The following is a 16,662-nucleotide window of genomic DNA, read 5'->3' as shown; positions in this document are numbered from 1 at the left end:
GTCTGTGCTAATGAGTATATAATTGAGTATAAGACCTGGTGAACTTTGATTTACCGGCAGCCGTCAAGAGGCGACGAAAAATCGTCGAGGCTCTCCAGAGCACTGTGTCAATATGCAAACTCTTTGGGCACTTTCGAAAGTTTAATTTCAAAGAAAGCCAAGAGGGTGCTTTTCTTTCAATGCTTTTTATATGCCTCCTGCCCTTGTCTATCCCCCCGCCCTCTCGGACGACGCCAAGGAATCCCTCCCTGCAAAGACGGACAGACTGACTAATGCCCTTGTCACCCGTCTATCCTCTTCCCTGGTGCACAAGGGGACTCCAACAATTTAGCAGATTAAAACGACAAAAAGAAGATTCCGCTTTTTCTCATTAGGAAAACATTTTTATTTATTATACATAGCGATTCCATGCCCCTTCGCTTAAGAAATTGGCCCATGCCTTCAAGCCCCCCCCCATCTAGTTTTCTTATTCAGTTTTGTCCCCCTCCCTCTCCAAATCTATATTCCCCAGGAGCAGGAAACGAAGATTTTATTCTCCAAAGATTTGGATTCATAATAAAATGGGTCACTCCTATGGTTAAAAAAGAAAGAGGGGAGAGAGATACAGGAAAAAAAACCCTTCGGTACTTTTTTTTAAATGGTACAAGATTTCAACTGGGACATAAGGGTAACTCAAACAGTTAATTTAAAACGGTTGCTACTCAAATTACACGAAGTTCCTTGCTAGGCAATTGAATTAAAATTAATCTACAGCATCTAAATGGAATTTTTTAAATCTTATTTTTTAAACAATAAACAGGAGGAAAAAAATCCGATTTAAAATAAATATTCTGACATTTCTATAAAATTTTTGAATTTTGATAAGTATTTTATAATGAAAGTATTGAAAAAAATATTGAAATATAAAAGCAAAAGACACTATGAAAACTTCCGAAATTTCAATGGTATTCTTATTTTTTCCGCCTAGGACGGGGAAAGGGGGGAAACCTATCGGCAAGCTGGAAGGCAAAGGTGGATTCCTTTATATCTGAGTTAAACTATCTGACAACATACATTGTTAATGTTAGAAACAGTCAAAAGTAGGGCGCGAAAATCACTTTTCAGCGGCTGACTTCTAAGATAATTGTAGTTATCGATAAACTTTGAATACTAAAGTTATTCGTTTTAATGAGGCCCTAATTTGATTAATTGCATTTATTTTTCTATCTTTAATAATAAGAAAATTATGCAGAAATGAAAATTTTCCACCCCTTTGAGATAGATGAGCCATTTACGAACTCGTCAGAGATTTTTACATTTCTGACAACATATTCCAAGCTAGTTAAAATCCAAACAAAATTACTCTATTTATCTTGTTTATAAGATAACATGAGCAAGCATGCTTATAAGATAACATGAGCAAGCATGTTTATAAGATAACATGAGCATATTATAATATAAACTTTTGAACGAAGGGTCTTTTTGAGTTCTAGGGACCATGATCGGTGAAGAAATCTTCCTGAAGTCTTGTCATGAAAATTATTGCAATATATAGCCTTCCTATAGGAATCTACCTAATTAAGAAACTATAGGTTAAGCCACTTTTTAGTAGAGTAGGAATATCAAGAATGATAGGGTACCAATAATTATTATATTAAATCATTGTTACTATCATTGTATAGATAATGTTATAGGGTTTTGATACGCACAAATATTAAAATGAAAGAAACATTTTTTAAAAAGCGAAAAAAAAAAAAATGTCAACAAGCGAGTTCCATTTAAAAAGCCATGAATTTGCTTAAAAATGATGTTAAATAAAAGTAAATGAATAAATAAAAAGAAAATTCCGGCTGAGGAAATAAGAAAATTCAAGACAAATTCATTTGACGAAATGGCGACACCTCGAATTCCCTGCCTTTTCTACAGACAGCAGAAGCCCTTCTCTGTCCAAAGTGGTATTATTCTCAACTCCACATTGTGGAAGCACTTCGACTCCGTATTAAAATTCTTTTCATCATTGTGTTTTCTTCGATCCCCCTCCCCCCTCTCACTTCCACCCTTAATTTGAATATTAGATAATAATCAACTCGCACTTGTTTGTCTAGCAGACGGGTTCCCCTACAAAAGCAACCTCCTCTGGCATCTCGTTTTTAAAAGACGTTCTCTCACTCAGCAAGAAAAAAAAAGCACGAGAAGTGGGAATTTCTAAAGGTTAATAAATGTCAATTTGGGATTTTCACAAATGGAATGAATTTTTTCACGCATACCCTTCCCTAATTTTTGCATTTCTAAGACTGGTAAAGCAATTTGTGCGCATTTGTTGCGGCATACTTTTTCTTATTTCACGTTCTTATTTCCCCTCTTTCTACGACCAGTTGGTTTGCATCAAAATGAAAGCATGATGAATTTATTCAGAAATGTCAAGATATGTATAAAGTTATTTATTGCTTCGGTTTGAATTCGACAGAAAACAAAATAGAATGGTAATTTTTTTTTCAATTTTTTTTTGTACGAATTTTGAGCCATTTCATTAGCCTTCATGGATGGAAGTGGCACAAAAATTTGGTTATGAAATAAAATGCTTAGCTTAAAAATCAGTATTTTTAGCAGTTGGTTTAATATTTGCGATTAGTCAGACAATTTGGGAAACAAATATTCGCAATAAATAAAGGGAAATTGATTATTTCATTTTTAATGATGGTTTATGCGATAAGAAACAAGGCGACAATATGCTCTCTCTCTCTCTCTCTCTCTCTCTTTTTCCCCTCACCAACGATAAATCAAGTAATTCCATTCATAAAATCACCTCTTTAAGCGACTTTAAATGCACACGCTAAGGAATAATACACGGCAGGAAAAACCACATTATCTATATAAAATAATTTTAAAACAATGATAAAATGTGGTAGAATAAATATTTGAAAACTGTAAGGAAATTAAACAAAATTAATGAAAAATCAAAAGTGAACATAATAAATTGTTTAAATAGATTAGCACGTTATATGAGTATTAAGTGACAAAAAATAATAAAAATAAGAAATCCTATGCTTTTATAAATGTCATCTTTAGTATGAATCTGAAGTCTAGTATTAAAACTGATATCAAGCAAATGAAAATGTAAATTATTTCAAAAAGCTATATGCTATTGTTTTAAAATGGATATACTTAACTAGCCGCCTCTGGTAATCAACTTGCTCGCTCAGATTGACTTTTTAGGTTGTTAAACTATGAATATGAAGTGCATTAAAAAAAAAAAAAAAGAGCTTGTTATTTGATTTAACTAAAAAAAAAATATGAATTTAATAGACTCAACGTGCTACTTATCACAATGGGTGCATATTTTTTTAATGCATATATTATAAAATAAAAGCAAAAGCGAAAATCTTATTTTGGAATTAATAGCCAAAGAAGGGTTTCATTTTCACACTGACAAAAGCAAGGGATGAAATACTATGATGCATAAAATTTAATTTCATTATACAATTGAAAGTAGAGCTAGAGATACTCTTGACTGCCATGTTAGGTATTTCGTTCAAATAGCGTGATTATGTTCGAAATAAATCGAATATTAAATATCTTACTTTGTTAGAGGATCATTGGCAAAGCCTTGTTTTACAAGCAATATAAGATCGAAACTTTAATTTCAATTTATTATAGTTACAAATTGTATATTGTATTTAAAAATGTTATTAAAAATAAAGAAAAATGTACATAAATGAAATTGATAAATAGGTAATTTTCGGAGTTTCAAGATAAAGTAAAAATCATTTTTGTAAAATAATAATTTTGGAAGATGTGGTCATCAATTCCCATAAGTAAATAGCAAGTATTAAACATTTGGCGATGGTTAAGCCTATTTTCATACTGGATTATACTTTCTGTTTGACGCCTATTTTTTTATTTATTTATTTTACAAATTTCTTTTGACTGAACAGTTCTTGTAGACACGCCCAGTTCTCTCCAGAATATTTGTAATAATATTTTGCAATTTATTACAAATATTCTGGAGCTAAGCGCTGAATAAGTACAGTTGTTTAAACGTATTTGTTTCCATTTGACTGTTTCCATTCGACCATTAAGTAACAAAAGCGATTTCTAAGTCATAAAGTCTAGTGTTTTGTAAATATATAGATTATCTAAATTAAAAGAAAAAATCAAACCCAAATTGTAAATAAAACGTTAACAGTTTCGAAAATATATATCACGAGACAATTTCCTTCAGAAAAACGTAACGGGTTTTGGCTTATTTAAATTATATAGTTGAAATATCTAAAATTTCCGACCGCTAATGTAATTTCCATAGAAAACAGCACATTCTGTTTACATTCTATATCAAATAAATTACTATACTATATTACTGAGAAAATGAGTACTTCTAATACAAAATCTTGCAATCGATTCCTAAAAATCAGCAAGTAAGAACTGCCACGTACCAAAAAATGAAATTAAGAATTTTTCGAAGAGTAATAAGGATTTTTAATTCGTCTGACGTTAATTTAATAAGTCCCCTTCTGCAAGCTTAGTAACGAAGACGATTTTTATAAAAATTACTTCAATTATTCCGTTTCTATTGCGCTTTGGGTAAAAGAATTTGAAAGGCAATAACATTCCTTTCCCGAAAAGAATGAATCAATCATTTCTTTTTCTACCTTCATTCGGAAACGAAGAAAATCTCTCTACCCGCTTACCTGCTCTTCCCCCTCCCCCTTCAGATAATATCTTAAGTATTTCCATTTCGCGCCAAAACACAACCATAAGAGTAACAAAAAGAGAAAAGAGGTAACGGTAAAATTCGTAGTTTTCGTCAAAAATCTTTTGCCTCACAAATACAATTGCAGCATTCCAAAACCTCTTCCTACTTTTTCCCGGTTGCGTTTTTCAAAAAATTTGGCGACAACAAACAAAATGCAAAAGGTGAGAGTGCGTGCAAACCGCCCCCCCCCATCCACTTTTACGTACAGAAAGAGAGAAGTTGGCAATAGAGGGGGATTCACTTTCGATATAATTAGCGAGAAAGCATCCAAGAGTGCTGCTGGTGGAGAAAAAAAAATGTATAAAAGGAAGAAAGAAGAAAAGCAAAAGTTTTCCTCGGCAGCAGAACTTGCGAGGAATGCGCGCGAAAATTCCGCCCCCCATCCGGCAAAGGGGAACGCAAGGTAATAAAAACAAAAGAATGCTGCTAAGCTAGCCGGCTACAGCTTCCCATCTTGCTCAGCCCCAAGTAACCAGCCACTAATATTAAATTCCGTGGATGCTTAGCGTAGGATCGCACCCAGGGCTGCAGCAATGACAACCCACTCGCCAAGGGGGTCAGAGAAATGTCGCCAACCAAAGAATTAACTAAATACCTGAATCTCATTTGCAGTAGACTATCTCCTATTTCGATTTAACACGCCAACTTCAACCTCGAATTCAAAAATGAGTGCATGCCGGTAACACAGATTTATAATTTCTCCTATACAACAAACTAGCCTAACATGTCAGAAATATCTAACGTTTAAGCTTTTCAGACGCTCATATATAACTCAAAATAATTATTCAGATGCAGCATATTTTCATTAATACATACATAGAATATTTCATTTCTATAAAATAAGTTCAAAAACTCTATATGTTTGTACTTGTTAATTTAAGTAAATTTAGTTTTTTATTACTTGTAAAAATTAAGTAACTAAGGTCAGGGAGGTTAACTAACGTATTACTAACTTGTTATTAGAATATTTCAGTACTAAGAATAACTTCATATAAGAAAGACAATTTTAAAATAAAAAACGGAAATGATAATCGAATTCAAGTTTTCCTGTAATAAACTTATCAAGAGGAAATAAAAACAAATGCATTTTCTATTTTATATTGAATAATAAAATTACAACCCATTATACATGATCTATTAGAGTTTGATTTGGGTTATTGGAGATCGTAATATTTTTAGTCCTTTAAAGCTTCCTAGTTTCAAAAACTTACAAAAATGTGTTTTAAAAGAAATAATTTCAAAGGAATTGAAGTCATGAAATAAATTATCAGAGGACAGGTAAAGAGAGTTAACTTATTCATATTAGTCTGCGCTTCTTATATACTTTCAACGACAAAATGGGAATACAAAAAACAAATTTAAATAAGCTCCAAATATCATTATTAAACTATTTTTGGGTTTCCCGCCAATTCTACCTCACTTATTTTATTCATCGAAAATTTCGTAAAATCTTTGCCATGCATTATTATGAAATTTGCAAACCTAAATACTTCATTAGAAATACCAGTGCACAGACATTTAACGCCAAACAACATTTCAATGCAACTTCGTAAACCCAAACCACAACATGACATTAACCAAAACGTCCACGATAAGTTATCTTTAATAAATACGACCTTTTCCCTTCTGAAAAAGTAATTCGATCCAAGTCATTTGTCAAATAATCATATCATTTCAGGCCTGAAGAAATTAAAGTTGAGAATGAAAACTGAACCAGAAAAGGCAGGCAAAAGTATAAAATGAGAATCTAACGCAAAATAGAATGGAGGAAAAAAGATGGTAAAAAAAAGTATTTTATACCCTTTTTCCCATTTTCTGAGCTATTTTACACACACTTGGGAATCGCAGACCAATCATATTTGAGGCTCCTATTATGACGTTGGAAATTACAGTGATACTTCGCCCTCGGCCAATCAAATTGCGACGAGACAGAAATAAGGGTGCAGGGAATTTCGGCTTACAATACAATCAGATTTCATAGTGGGTTGGTCGGGAGGGGTCGATCCCACAATGCTCTAATCATTTCATAGGTCACTAACGTGTGTCCCAAAATTCAGTATAAATGTGATTATAATGTTCAATGCATCGTGTAAATGAGATGAATAAGATTTTTTTCCCTTTGAAAATTATATGATTACAAAATTTCTTTACTTACATTTTTTTTAAAAAGTAAACAATGGCCATAGCACAGCCGAATTTTGCCCTCTCTTGAAAATGTAAGGTTAAATCAATATAATTCAACAGCTCCCATCCCCTTTTTAATCTAAAGGTGTTAAATATTTCGAAAAAGTGGAATAATTTAGAAATATGGATAAAATCTTTCTAATTTCTTATCAAGAACAGAAAATCAAATAAATAAAATTTAATGCAATAACTGTATGTAATATGTACCGTTATGCGATACTGTTTATTTTATTTTAATTCAAACGCTTTATATAAATTAAGTAGTTATTTAATATCAGAAAAAAATCAATCATCTTTACATGTGAAGAATTCTTCCGAACATTCTCTTTCCAAATAATAATTTTTTTTTTTATCCCTTTGTGTCGATATAATCGACTCCTATGCTGTTTTTGTTTCAAACTCCTCCCCTTTTTTAAAATAGCACCTTGCTCCCAAATGCATTTGTTTTACTCTTACATTTAAATACAATGACGCATTTCGGCACTTCAGACTCTAGACAGAGCATACTATATGAGGTTCCAGTAGTTTGTCAATTTAATTTTAGTATTCTTTTTTTTATTATTATTATTATTTCAGTAATTTCGTAAAAATATATGCTTTTATTCATATTATTATGATTCGCGATTGAATAGCATTTATCTTTTTACACAATGCTATTAATCAGATGTTTGGTATCTATAAATACTGTAATAACCAAGTGATCTTATTGAAATTAGATAGGAATCTAATTATGCTTGAAAAAATATTAGAAGTCATTACATTTTATAATTCATAGAATTAATATTTTTTTAAATTTATTTCATAATTAACATCAACATTTTAAAAAAAATTCTTAAAATTTTAAAAATTTTGCCTGCGATTCCTGACTAATCGAGAAGTTCCAGGCAGTTAACCTAGTTGGAAATACACGCCCCCCCCCCCCCCACACCTGACTTGATAGGTAACTTTACATTTCCAACTCATTTGAAAAAAATACACAAATTTCTGAAAGGGAACCAAATCAAACATATTCAATGCCTCACTACGCTATTATAAAAAATACTTTATTGGAATTTGTATCAAATCTCAAAATATTCACTTGAGTAAAAAATAATTTATAATCTTCCTACCATATAATTAAAAAAAAAAAGAATACTCAAGAAAACTACAACCATTTTTTCCCCCTGGTATTTCGACAAAGAGTTATTTCTTGAATGAATTCGAAGTGAAAGGGCATTATTCTTGATGAAAGTAATTATTTTCTAACATTCTCGCTGTTTTCCTTGGAAGGAAGGGGGGAAAAAGATGGACACGAAATGTAATGTAATTTTAACTGTCACCTGGTAATAAAAGCAGCATTCACAATCACCAGGCTGAACCATCAAAGAGAAAATGCTCTCCAATATTGATATAAGCAATGTCCAAAATACAAATATAATTATTCCCTTATTTTAAACTTACGATACAGCAAAATTTAGAAGGAATTTTAAAATTACCCTTATTAATTGAAAGGAATCGTCTTCAAAATAACTACTAAAACTATCAAAATAATTAAATTATTTTGATTTCGAAATTACAAATCGAATCTTCAAATTCTGAATTACTATGGACAGATGGTTAAAACATTCGCTGAAACAGTACCGTTTTATCTCGCATGTTTTGTGAAAATCATCGCATTTTGGGGTTTCGGTAGATTAATCTTCATTATTTTAGAACTGCAGGCATAAAATACAAGAGGTGTATACTGTCCTCGTGCGTAACACGGTGTCCAAACATAGCGAGCGAAATATTTAAACCAACCCTGGGAAGAGCACAACGCTCGACTAGGCCTAAGCAGAAGGATGGATGGGGAAGGGGGGTTATGTTGCGTTGGGTGGGTCCCCCCTCGGCATACGTCATTATCGGCTTGGCCGGTGGAAGGCGACGCCTATGGCTCAGGGCTCTGCAATCAAGCAGAAAGAGCCTCCCCCCCCCTAACAATTCAAAGCTATCTACAGAACAGAACCCATTATACTGATGAAAACGACGGGCCGACGCGATTGCGGGTCACTCCCTTGACTTTTTCTTTCTTTATCTCTAGCTCATGCCCCCTCTATCCTATCCCTCCCCACCCTCCACTTGCCCAGTTAAATAGGTTTTTATTTCGTTTTCGATTTTCTCCACTACCCCCTTTCCCCCACCAACACACACACATGCATGAACATGTACTTGTCTTTCTCACTCGCCTTATTGTATGTACATCGCCTTTCACCTCGTGCGAGCAGACCGTTCAAAATAGAAAAGGCAGGTAATGTCATAGCAAGCGATTCTGTTCATCCCCCCCTCTTCCATTCATCCTCCCAAAGAGTGTGGACAGGATACTTGCGCTTTATGACGACTCAACACCCCGCCTTTCCACAAGGGATAGATTTCGCTAGAGTATTTTTACGAACATACTGTTATCGATATTCAATGCATTGTTAACGCAACTGCTAACGTATGCCAGTTTCGTAAATGGATTTCAGAACAACTTCATAATGAAATAATCTCAGACGATTTGTCAAATAATCTAATTTCAGGGCAAAATAATGCATAGCAAATGCCATTCAAACTAAATTCTAAAGAATAAATACAATCACAACAACTAGTAACTTCGATATTGAAAAAGCAATTAATTATAAATTTTTTTATCAAATTTCTTTCGAGTTGTTAAAGAGATTATTTATAGTTCGATTATATAAACAAGTAAAATAAGAGCAAGGATCGGGGGTAAAAAAAAATAGCGCTTTCCATTTTAAAAAGGGAGGAACAAACTTTTAAATAGAAGAGTCTCCCAAGTAAACTCCCATTTTCGTATTAAAATAATGGGGGGGGGGCAGGTAAGAAGGTGGGAGAATCGTTGTTACATATTACATACCCAATGTGCATAGAAATTTAAACACACATTGACAGCTAATGATTTATTTATTCTACTCTCTTTATTACAGTTATGCAACTACAGTTTTGTAATACTGAGGCTACCCATACATATATGACGTCACTGAACAATGCAATTTTAAATATAAAATGCTGATAGAATCTTCAAAACTAGAAGTTCTATCTAGATCGTAAAATTCCATTCTGAAATTTTTCTTTTCGACCTTTTATGCAACTCTATTTCCTTGAATGAAATCAACGATTCAATTTGGATTTATTTAAAAACTGCCTAAAGTTTTTTTTTCTTAACTTTTTATGTATAGATTAAGCGGCACAAGTTACCACTTCCATTTTGATTTCTTAAAACAATTTTCTCCAATTTTGGCTACGTCATAAAAATATATTTAAAAAAAATTCTATTAAACCATCTAAGTTCAATTTCTTTTATTATTAATAATAAGAAAATAAAAATGTTACATCCTAAACTTTTAGAAAATTAGAGCTATGACAAATTTCCTCAATCTCAATTTCGCTAGAGAGAGAGAGAGAGAGAAACAGTACCAAAACCAAAGTCCAAAAACCAAAAGCACGAATTATGCTTAATATACATTTTATTAAGTCAAGTTAAAAGATTAATAATGGATGACAATATTTGAAAATTTAACTCGCAATTTGCGAATCATTCAAGACTGGCTGAAACAATTATATTTGCGACTCAACAGATCTAGTTTATTAACCAGCTAACTGTTTTTGACGAGTATACACGTCAGGGAAAAAAGTACAACATTTTGCATTACGACGAATTTACACAAAGACAATTATTATATTTACATAACAATTATTTAATTATATATATATATATATATATATATATATATATATATATGTGTGTGTGTGTGTGTGTGTGTGTGTGTGTGTGTGTGTGTGTGTGTGTGTGTGTGTGTTTATGACAATTTAGATACGTATTTTACGAAGAGGTCGAAACAGTTACTGGTTAACAGCATTTAAAATGAATAAACAGTTTTTTTTTTATGATTGAATAGAAAGTGCACCACGAAAGCTCTGTCCCATGTTATAAATCAAGATTCAATAGGAGTATTAGGGTATTCCACACAGAAAGGGCCCACACGCAATGGATGTCGCAATAACTTGCGGAAACTTGAGGGGAATTTCTTTTATAACATTCTCCCAACAGGCAAACTTAATTAGTAGGCCTGTAAGGAAGAAATAGATGACAAGAAAAAACCAATAAAGATCACTTGCCTGCTTTCTTCGCAGCATACAGATTGGCTTCTTCTTGAGCTTTACCTATGTTCTTTTTATACCGTATCCTTTTGTTACCAAACCAATTTGATACCTGAAACAGAGAGAGAAATGACATTACAAAACTTTCTATATACAGCATTATGCTTCTCATAGAAAAAGTCAATAAACACTTATATTCGTATTTGTATTTCGTACGATATTAAGAATACGTATACATACTAACTGCCAATTTCTGTTCAAAATATAGATTGTAAAAGACACATTTGTATTAATACAAAAATAACTTTACAAAATTATTCATTTTGTATTGAAATAACGATCGAAATATGATAAAAGAAATTCATCATAAAAATATTATAGCTGAATAAGTGATTTAATTATGTTCTTATAGGACCTGTCTCCTAAACTGTATAGAAAATCAATTTAAGGTTGAAAATGAAGCCTGATACAAGAACTAACATTAATAAATCACTCAATTAAAAAAAAAAACGCAAAATTTGTTGTTTCACGCACACATCAAAAATCTCTTTGTGACGTGATTTCTTTATTAACGTTTAGGCGATCACGCTAAAAACAAATTAAGTCGAAAAATGAACAATCACTTATAAAGAATGAAAATTTGTATGGCATAAAATTTTATTCATATAATTAATTTGGTATAATTTGGATAACATACTTTGCTGTATGACACGAAAATTTTCAAATCAGCAATGTTATTGCTTTGTAATAGAGAACTTGCATGCCTTTTGTACTCTAAGAAATGAATGCAAATTTTATTTTGCTCTCGAAAAACAAAATATATTACGAAAAAGTTCTGTTTACTAAAAGAGCTCTAAAAATTGATTTTTCGTAAATGATATACGTATTATGATTTTATTTATTATTATTTATTTATTTTGGAATTTACATTAACTCTTTACAATATAATAGCATACCTAATTTCTCCGCTATATAAACATCTTAAACTCGACATAAGTTTAGTTTTTTTATATAATATTAACATAAGTTTAAAATTTTTAATTATAAAAAAATAATTATTAATTATTTTTGGACAAAGCTACACTGCATCGAATGTAAGACAACTTTCTGGAAGGGAAAAAAACAACAACCCTCGAATCAAAGTTTGCAGACGGAAAACAAGCTTGCTTTCGCCGATTGTATAGTTAAATTTAAAATCGAAATCTTCTCGAATGCAAATAGTTTTTTTTAATTCTTTGTGTTTTTAATCTGAAAATAAAGCTCTATAGCGTATATTTTCCACAAATATTGAGAAATACTAATAAGTACGATTTGCTACCTAAACTTATGGAAGGCCTAAAAGTCTTCTGCATTCTATAGATAAAAATTAAAAAAAAAAAAAAAAAAAAAAAAAAAAAAGATTTGTTTAGTGACTATGAGTATACTGGAGGATCTGGAAGAAGGGCCAAATTATTTTTTGAAAAGTCAAATATGATAAATGGCGAAAAATATTATGTTCCGGACTAAACTGACTGTTGATAATCAATTTTGTTTACTTCATATGTGTAAAACGTTTTTTGATTTTAAAAAAAAAAGAGCCAGGAATGGACTTCTTTAATAATTTTTATTCATGATATTATGGAAATAATTCAATATTTATCTATTACCAAGATATATATATATATATATATATATATATATATATATATATATATATATTTGTAAAAGCTCTGTCCAGGCTACAGAAGCAATGTAAAAGCATTTAGAACTGAGTTTTTCAAAAGGATTTGTTGATGCCATATTTTGATAATGGGAAAATAAAAACCGATGTAATTCCGATGTTAAAATGAAGCTGGAGTTCGAGTGATTAGAAAATAACCATTTTTAAAACATAGATAAATTGAAATTATTACATATGTGCACCATAGAATTAAACGCAAGGCTTTGTCATGAAAAGATAATATTTAAAAACTAATGCAATTCCAGATTTCAAAACTGCTTTTCAAAACCACTGTTTAAAAGTGTCAAGTAAAATCAGTAGGTTATAAATAGCTATTATTATGCATATATATTATATTACTATATATAGCTATATAGGTTATATTAGCTATTAAAATGCATATAAATGCAAATACATCAAAATTTCGCTTATATAAATATATCATTTAGTTAAGTTTGATAACAGTTTATTCCAAGGTTAGAATTAAGTCACATTTTCCCTCACAAATAACGGAAACCAATACGTGACATGCATAGCAAGATTAGAAACGCAGACAAACATCACCATTATCATTTAAATACTTATTTCGGAAAACTCCTACTTAACAGGCATTATATTATGCTACTTTTTGAATAATTTAATCACAATAAGGCCGAATTCCCTTTTCTCTCGCATTCTTGCGAGTAAACAGGCCTGCCGATCATGTGACCGGAGTGACGTCACGGCGAATCGGATTGTTCCGCGGTAAAATACGAAAGAAAATGCCCACGCCTCGCTGCAAGTGCTCTTATAAATATGTTCTTTATCCGGCGAAAAGCGAGGCTACTTCTCCTGATTCATTATAATTTAATGAGTTTGTCGTTCGTATTCAGCGATGAGGTTATAAATATTAATAACCTGTCGCAGGAACGGACCGCGTAAATTTTGAAGCTCATCCCAAATATGTGTGGGACTGACTCGCTTTCTTTCTTTGCCTTACTGGATAGAAGAGATGATCTTTGATCTTTTTGTCGTTTCTTTTTCCTTTTTGAGTGAGTTTGAGGCTTTTTCAGAAATGAGCCTTTTCAAGGGCTTTTCTGGGATTGGCGTCGTAAAAATAGCAGATGAGTTTCCATCATTTGTCTTTTGAGTGTTTTAACAGCATCCCCCCCCCCCCTCCATCCAGAATAAGATGAACTTGAAGCACATCTATAACATTTTTTTTTCCCTCTTCTAATAATATAAGCTAGAAATATGAAACAGATGAATAATTAGAAACCAGCTGTAGTGGTCTCCTTAAAACTCTCTCGCATACTCTTTAATAAACTTGTCATGCCAGATAAAGAATGCCTTCACTAACATGGAATAGTTATGAAATATTAATTTTTGGTATGAATTTAGCATTTTTATTGAATCTATCGTATAATTCTCGGCAAGATTTTTTTTTTGGCAATTAATCTCTGCCATACTGTTAATAGTGTCCGAAAATCGAATATGTGCTTTAGATACGTTTTTCTGCATGGATTGAAACAAAAATTTGACACAAAGCTGCACTTGTAGTCGCAAAATTCCATACCAAATTTGATATATTTAAGACATTGGGCTTTTGAGTTATCGCGTTTACATGTTTCTAAAAGTATAGACAAACAGACAGTCAATCCCTTGTAGGTTTTGTCTCAAAATTTGACAGGTGTCTACACTACAGATGTTAAATCTATATACCGAATCTTATCTATCTAGCTCTCTTGGTTTTGTAGTTATGTTTACTTGTATCCGAATAGACGGGCAGGCTTACTTCCTCTGAATAGATTTTGCCCAAAATTTGATAAAAATCTACAAACTTCGTGTAAAGGCACCCAGCAAATTTCACCTGTCTAGCTTCAAGTGTTTTTGAGTTATCTTTGCCACAGACAGACGGACATTTTCCAAAACTGTATTTTCGAACTTAGAAGGTTTGAAACGTGGAGATTCGTCAAAGTCTCAAGTTCGAATTTTTTGACAATTATTATACTTTATATATACTATATATACTAGGTATAAGAGAAAGTAAAAACCTTGCTTAGCATACACAAAATTAGTATTTTTAGACTAAAGAATTCAAATAAAACCATCTTTTGATGCAATTGAAAAATAGGGGGAAAATTATGCATTATTGGTAAAAGCAGCTCTAAAATTTTTTTTAAAATGAGAAATGGTTGGTCGTGAATTTACTTACCAAATAGTTAACTAAATCTTATTAATTTTATAAAATAATCAATAAATATTACAAGTCAAAATAAACAGTCTTAAAATTATTAAGTTTCCCTAAATTAGCAATCGTATCAATTTTATCACAGCTGATGTTCTCTTGAGCATATTTTATATTTCATTGCATTTCAAAATTATACATTGTGACCAAACAATCACTTGAAGCAAAATATTTAGAAATTGAATTAAAATATTTAGATATCTATCAGTCAGTTATAAGAAAGAACTTGGAATACACACGTAAATAATTTAAATTAGAGAACGGGTGCAAAATGTTTGAGCCAATAATCTGTAGTTCTTGTTTGACAAAGACGAAGATTTATTTCACGTACTTGCGATTTCACGCATTTAATTGCTTTAGAATAAAGTAATATCGAAAAAATTAGTGTAAGCCTTCTATATTCAAGTATATACTATGTATTTGGATTCATATTCAGTGAATTTACTGTATTTGTAGTTTATATTTTATGTCTTATTCTTCGTAAAACTCCCCCGCTAATCTTCCTCAACCGAATGAAGTGTCTCAATTTCATTACGCTAATGACGGAAAGCCACCTCCCCCTTCCAAAAAAACTCCCCAGCCACACAGTCACCATTTGTAATAGAAGATTTACCTGAGACACGGTGATACCACACTTCCTGGCGAGTTCCTCCTTGGCTTCCTCACTGGGGTACGGATTGCTGAGGTGAGAATAGAAATACTCGTTCAAGATTTCGGTGGCCTGCTTACTGAAGTTCCGCCGCTTCCGCCTGAAAAAGACATTATAAAGAAAAGCGTCATTATGTGCCTTTTACAAGACATTACATTTCTAAAAACAAAAGCTTAAATTTTCAGAATGCACATTCTAAGTACGGAAAAAAGCATAATAATACGTAAATTTATTCGATCTTCTCTGCTTAAAAAAAATGAAAATATTCTCAAAAGTTACAAAATTCTTAATGTTCTCTTATTGTATCAGTACTCAATAAAAATCAATACATGGTGAAGCGTACTAAATCGGTACAGTCTGTAAAGTAGTAGAACTCTTTATGATAGCATACAATATTAAAGCAATAAAAATCAGACTGAAATGATATTAATGAAGATGAAAATATAGAACGAACATTGATTTTATTCAAGTTTTAAAATCCAGGCAAAAGATATAAGAAGATTAAAAGCAGAAAGCTAAAGATGCGGTTTAAATGGGTTTGAATATTTAAACAATAATTTTAAAAAATCTTATAAATATCATGAGAATTCAGATTAATTTAAAAATACCAGCACAGTGTTTGTGACCAAGGAAACAGATCAGAAAAAATATCCAAGAATTAAATGCAAATGCAGTTTTATTTTTCTGGCTTCACGATTCGTGCCAACATTTCTCAAAAACTTTGACCGAAGTACGAATGAGTGCCTTCTGACCCAGAAAACCATTTCACAACATTAATTAGCAGAAGGGCAAAATTTCAAATTATCATAAAATTTCTGTGTTTAATTTATCATAAAATTTATGTGTTAAAAATTTCTAAAATTTAAATCAAAACAAAATCATAGTTGTTTAGTATGCAGTTGGAAAGGCACTTCTACCGATTAAGAATCTCAAATGAATTCCTCCATTCAAGAACTTTAATCGAATGACAGACAAAAAGCTATTTCTCATAAATTAAGAATTCAAAATCGCGGCGGCCGACAAAACCTGGAATGAATAATCACGCGGCCATT

The 16,662-nt window shown here is 31.7% G+C and overlaps 1 protein-coding gene across 2 annotated transcripts in view; it reads right to left on the bottom strand.

The window, feature by feature from the left end:
* LOC129983799 (homeobox protein extradenticle-like) overlaps positions 1 to 16,662 on the bottom strand; it is a 307,248-nt gene that overhangs the window by 11,947 nt on the left and 278,639 nt on the right. For both annotated transcript variants that reach the window (XM_056093436.1, XM_056093437.1), the window contains exons 5-6: positions 15,575 to 15,710; positions 11,054 to 11,147 (exon numbers count right to left, since the gene is read on the bottom strand). In XM_056093436.1, coding sequence (XP_055949411.1) covers positions 11,054 to 11,147; positions 15,575 to 15,710 — 230 coding nt within the window. The remainder of the gene's footprint in view (positions 1 to 11,053; positions 11,148 to 15,574; positions 15,711 to 16,662) is intronic.

This window comes from Argiope bruennichi, chromosome 9 (genome assembly GCF_947563725.1).
Source record: "Argiope bruennichi chromosome 9, qqArgBrue1.1, whole genome shotgun sequence".
Classification (NCBI taxonomy): Eukaryota; Metazoa; Arthropoda; class Arachnida; order Araneae; family Araneidae; genus Argiope; species Argiope bruennichi.
The sequence above is the reverse complement of the archived record's forward strand: the minus strand, read 5'-3'. Positions and strand labels throughout refer to the sequence as shown.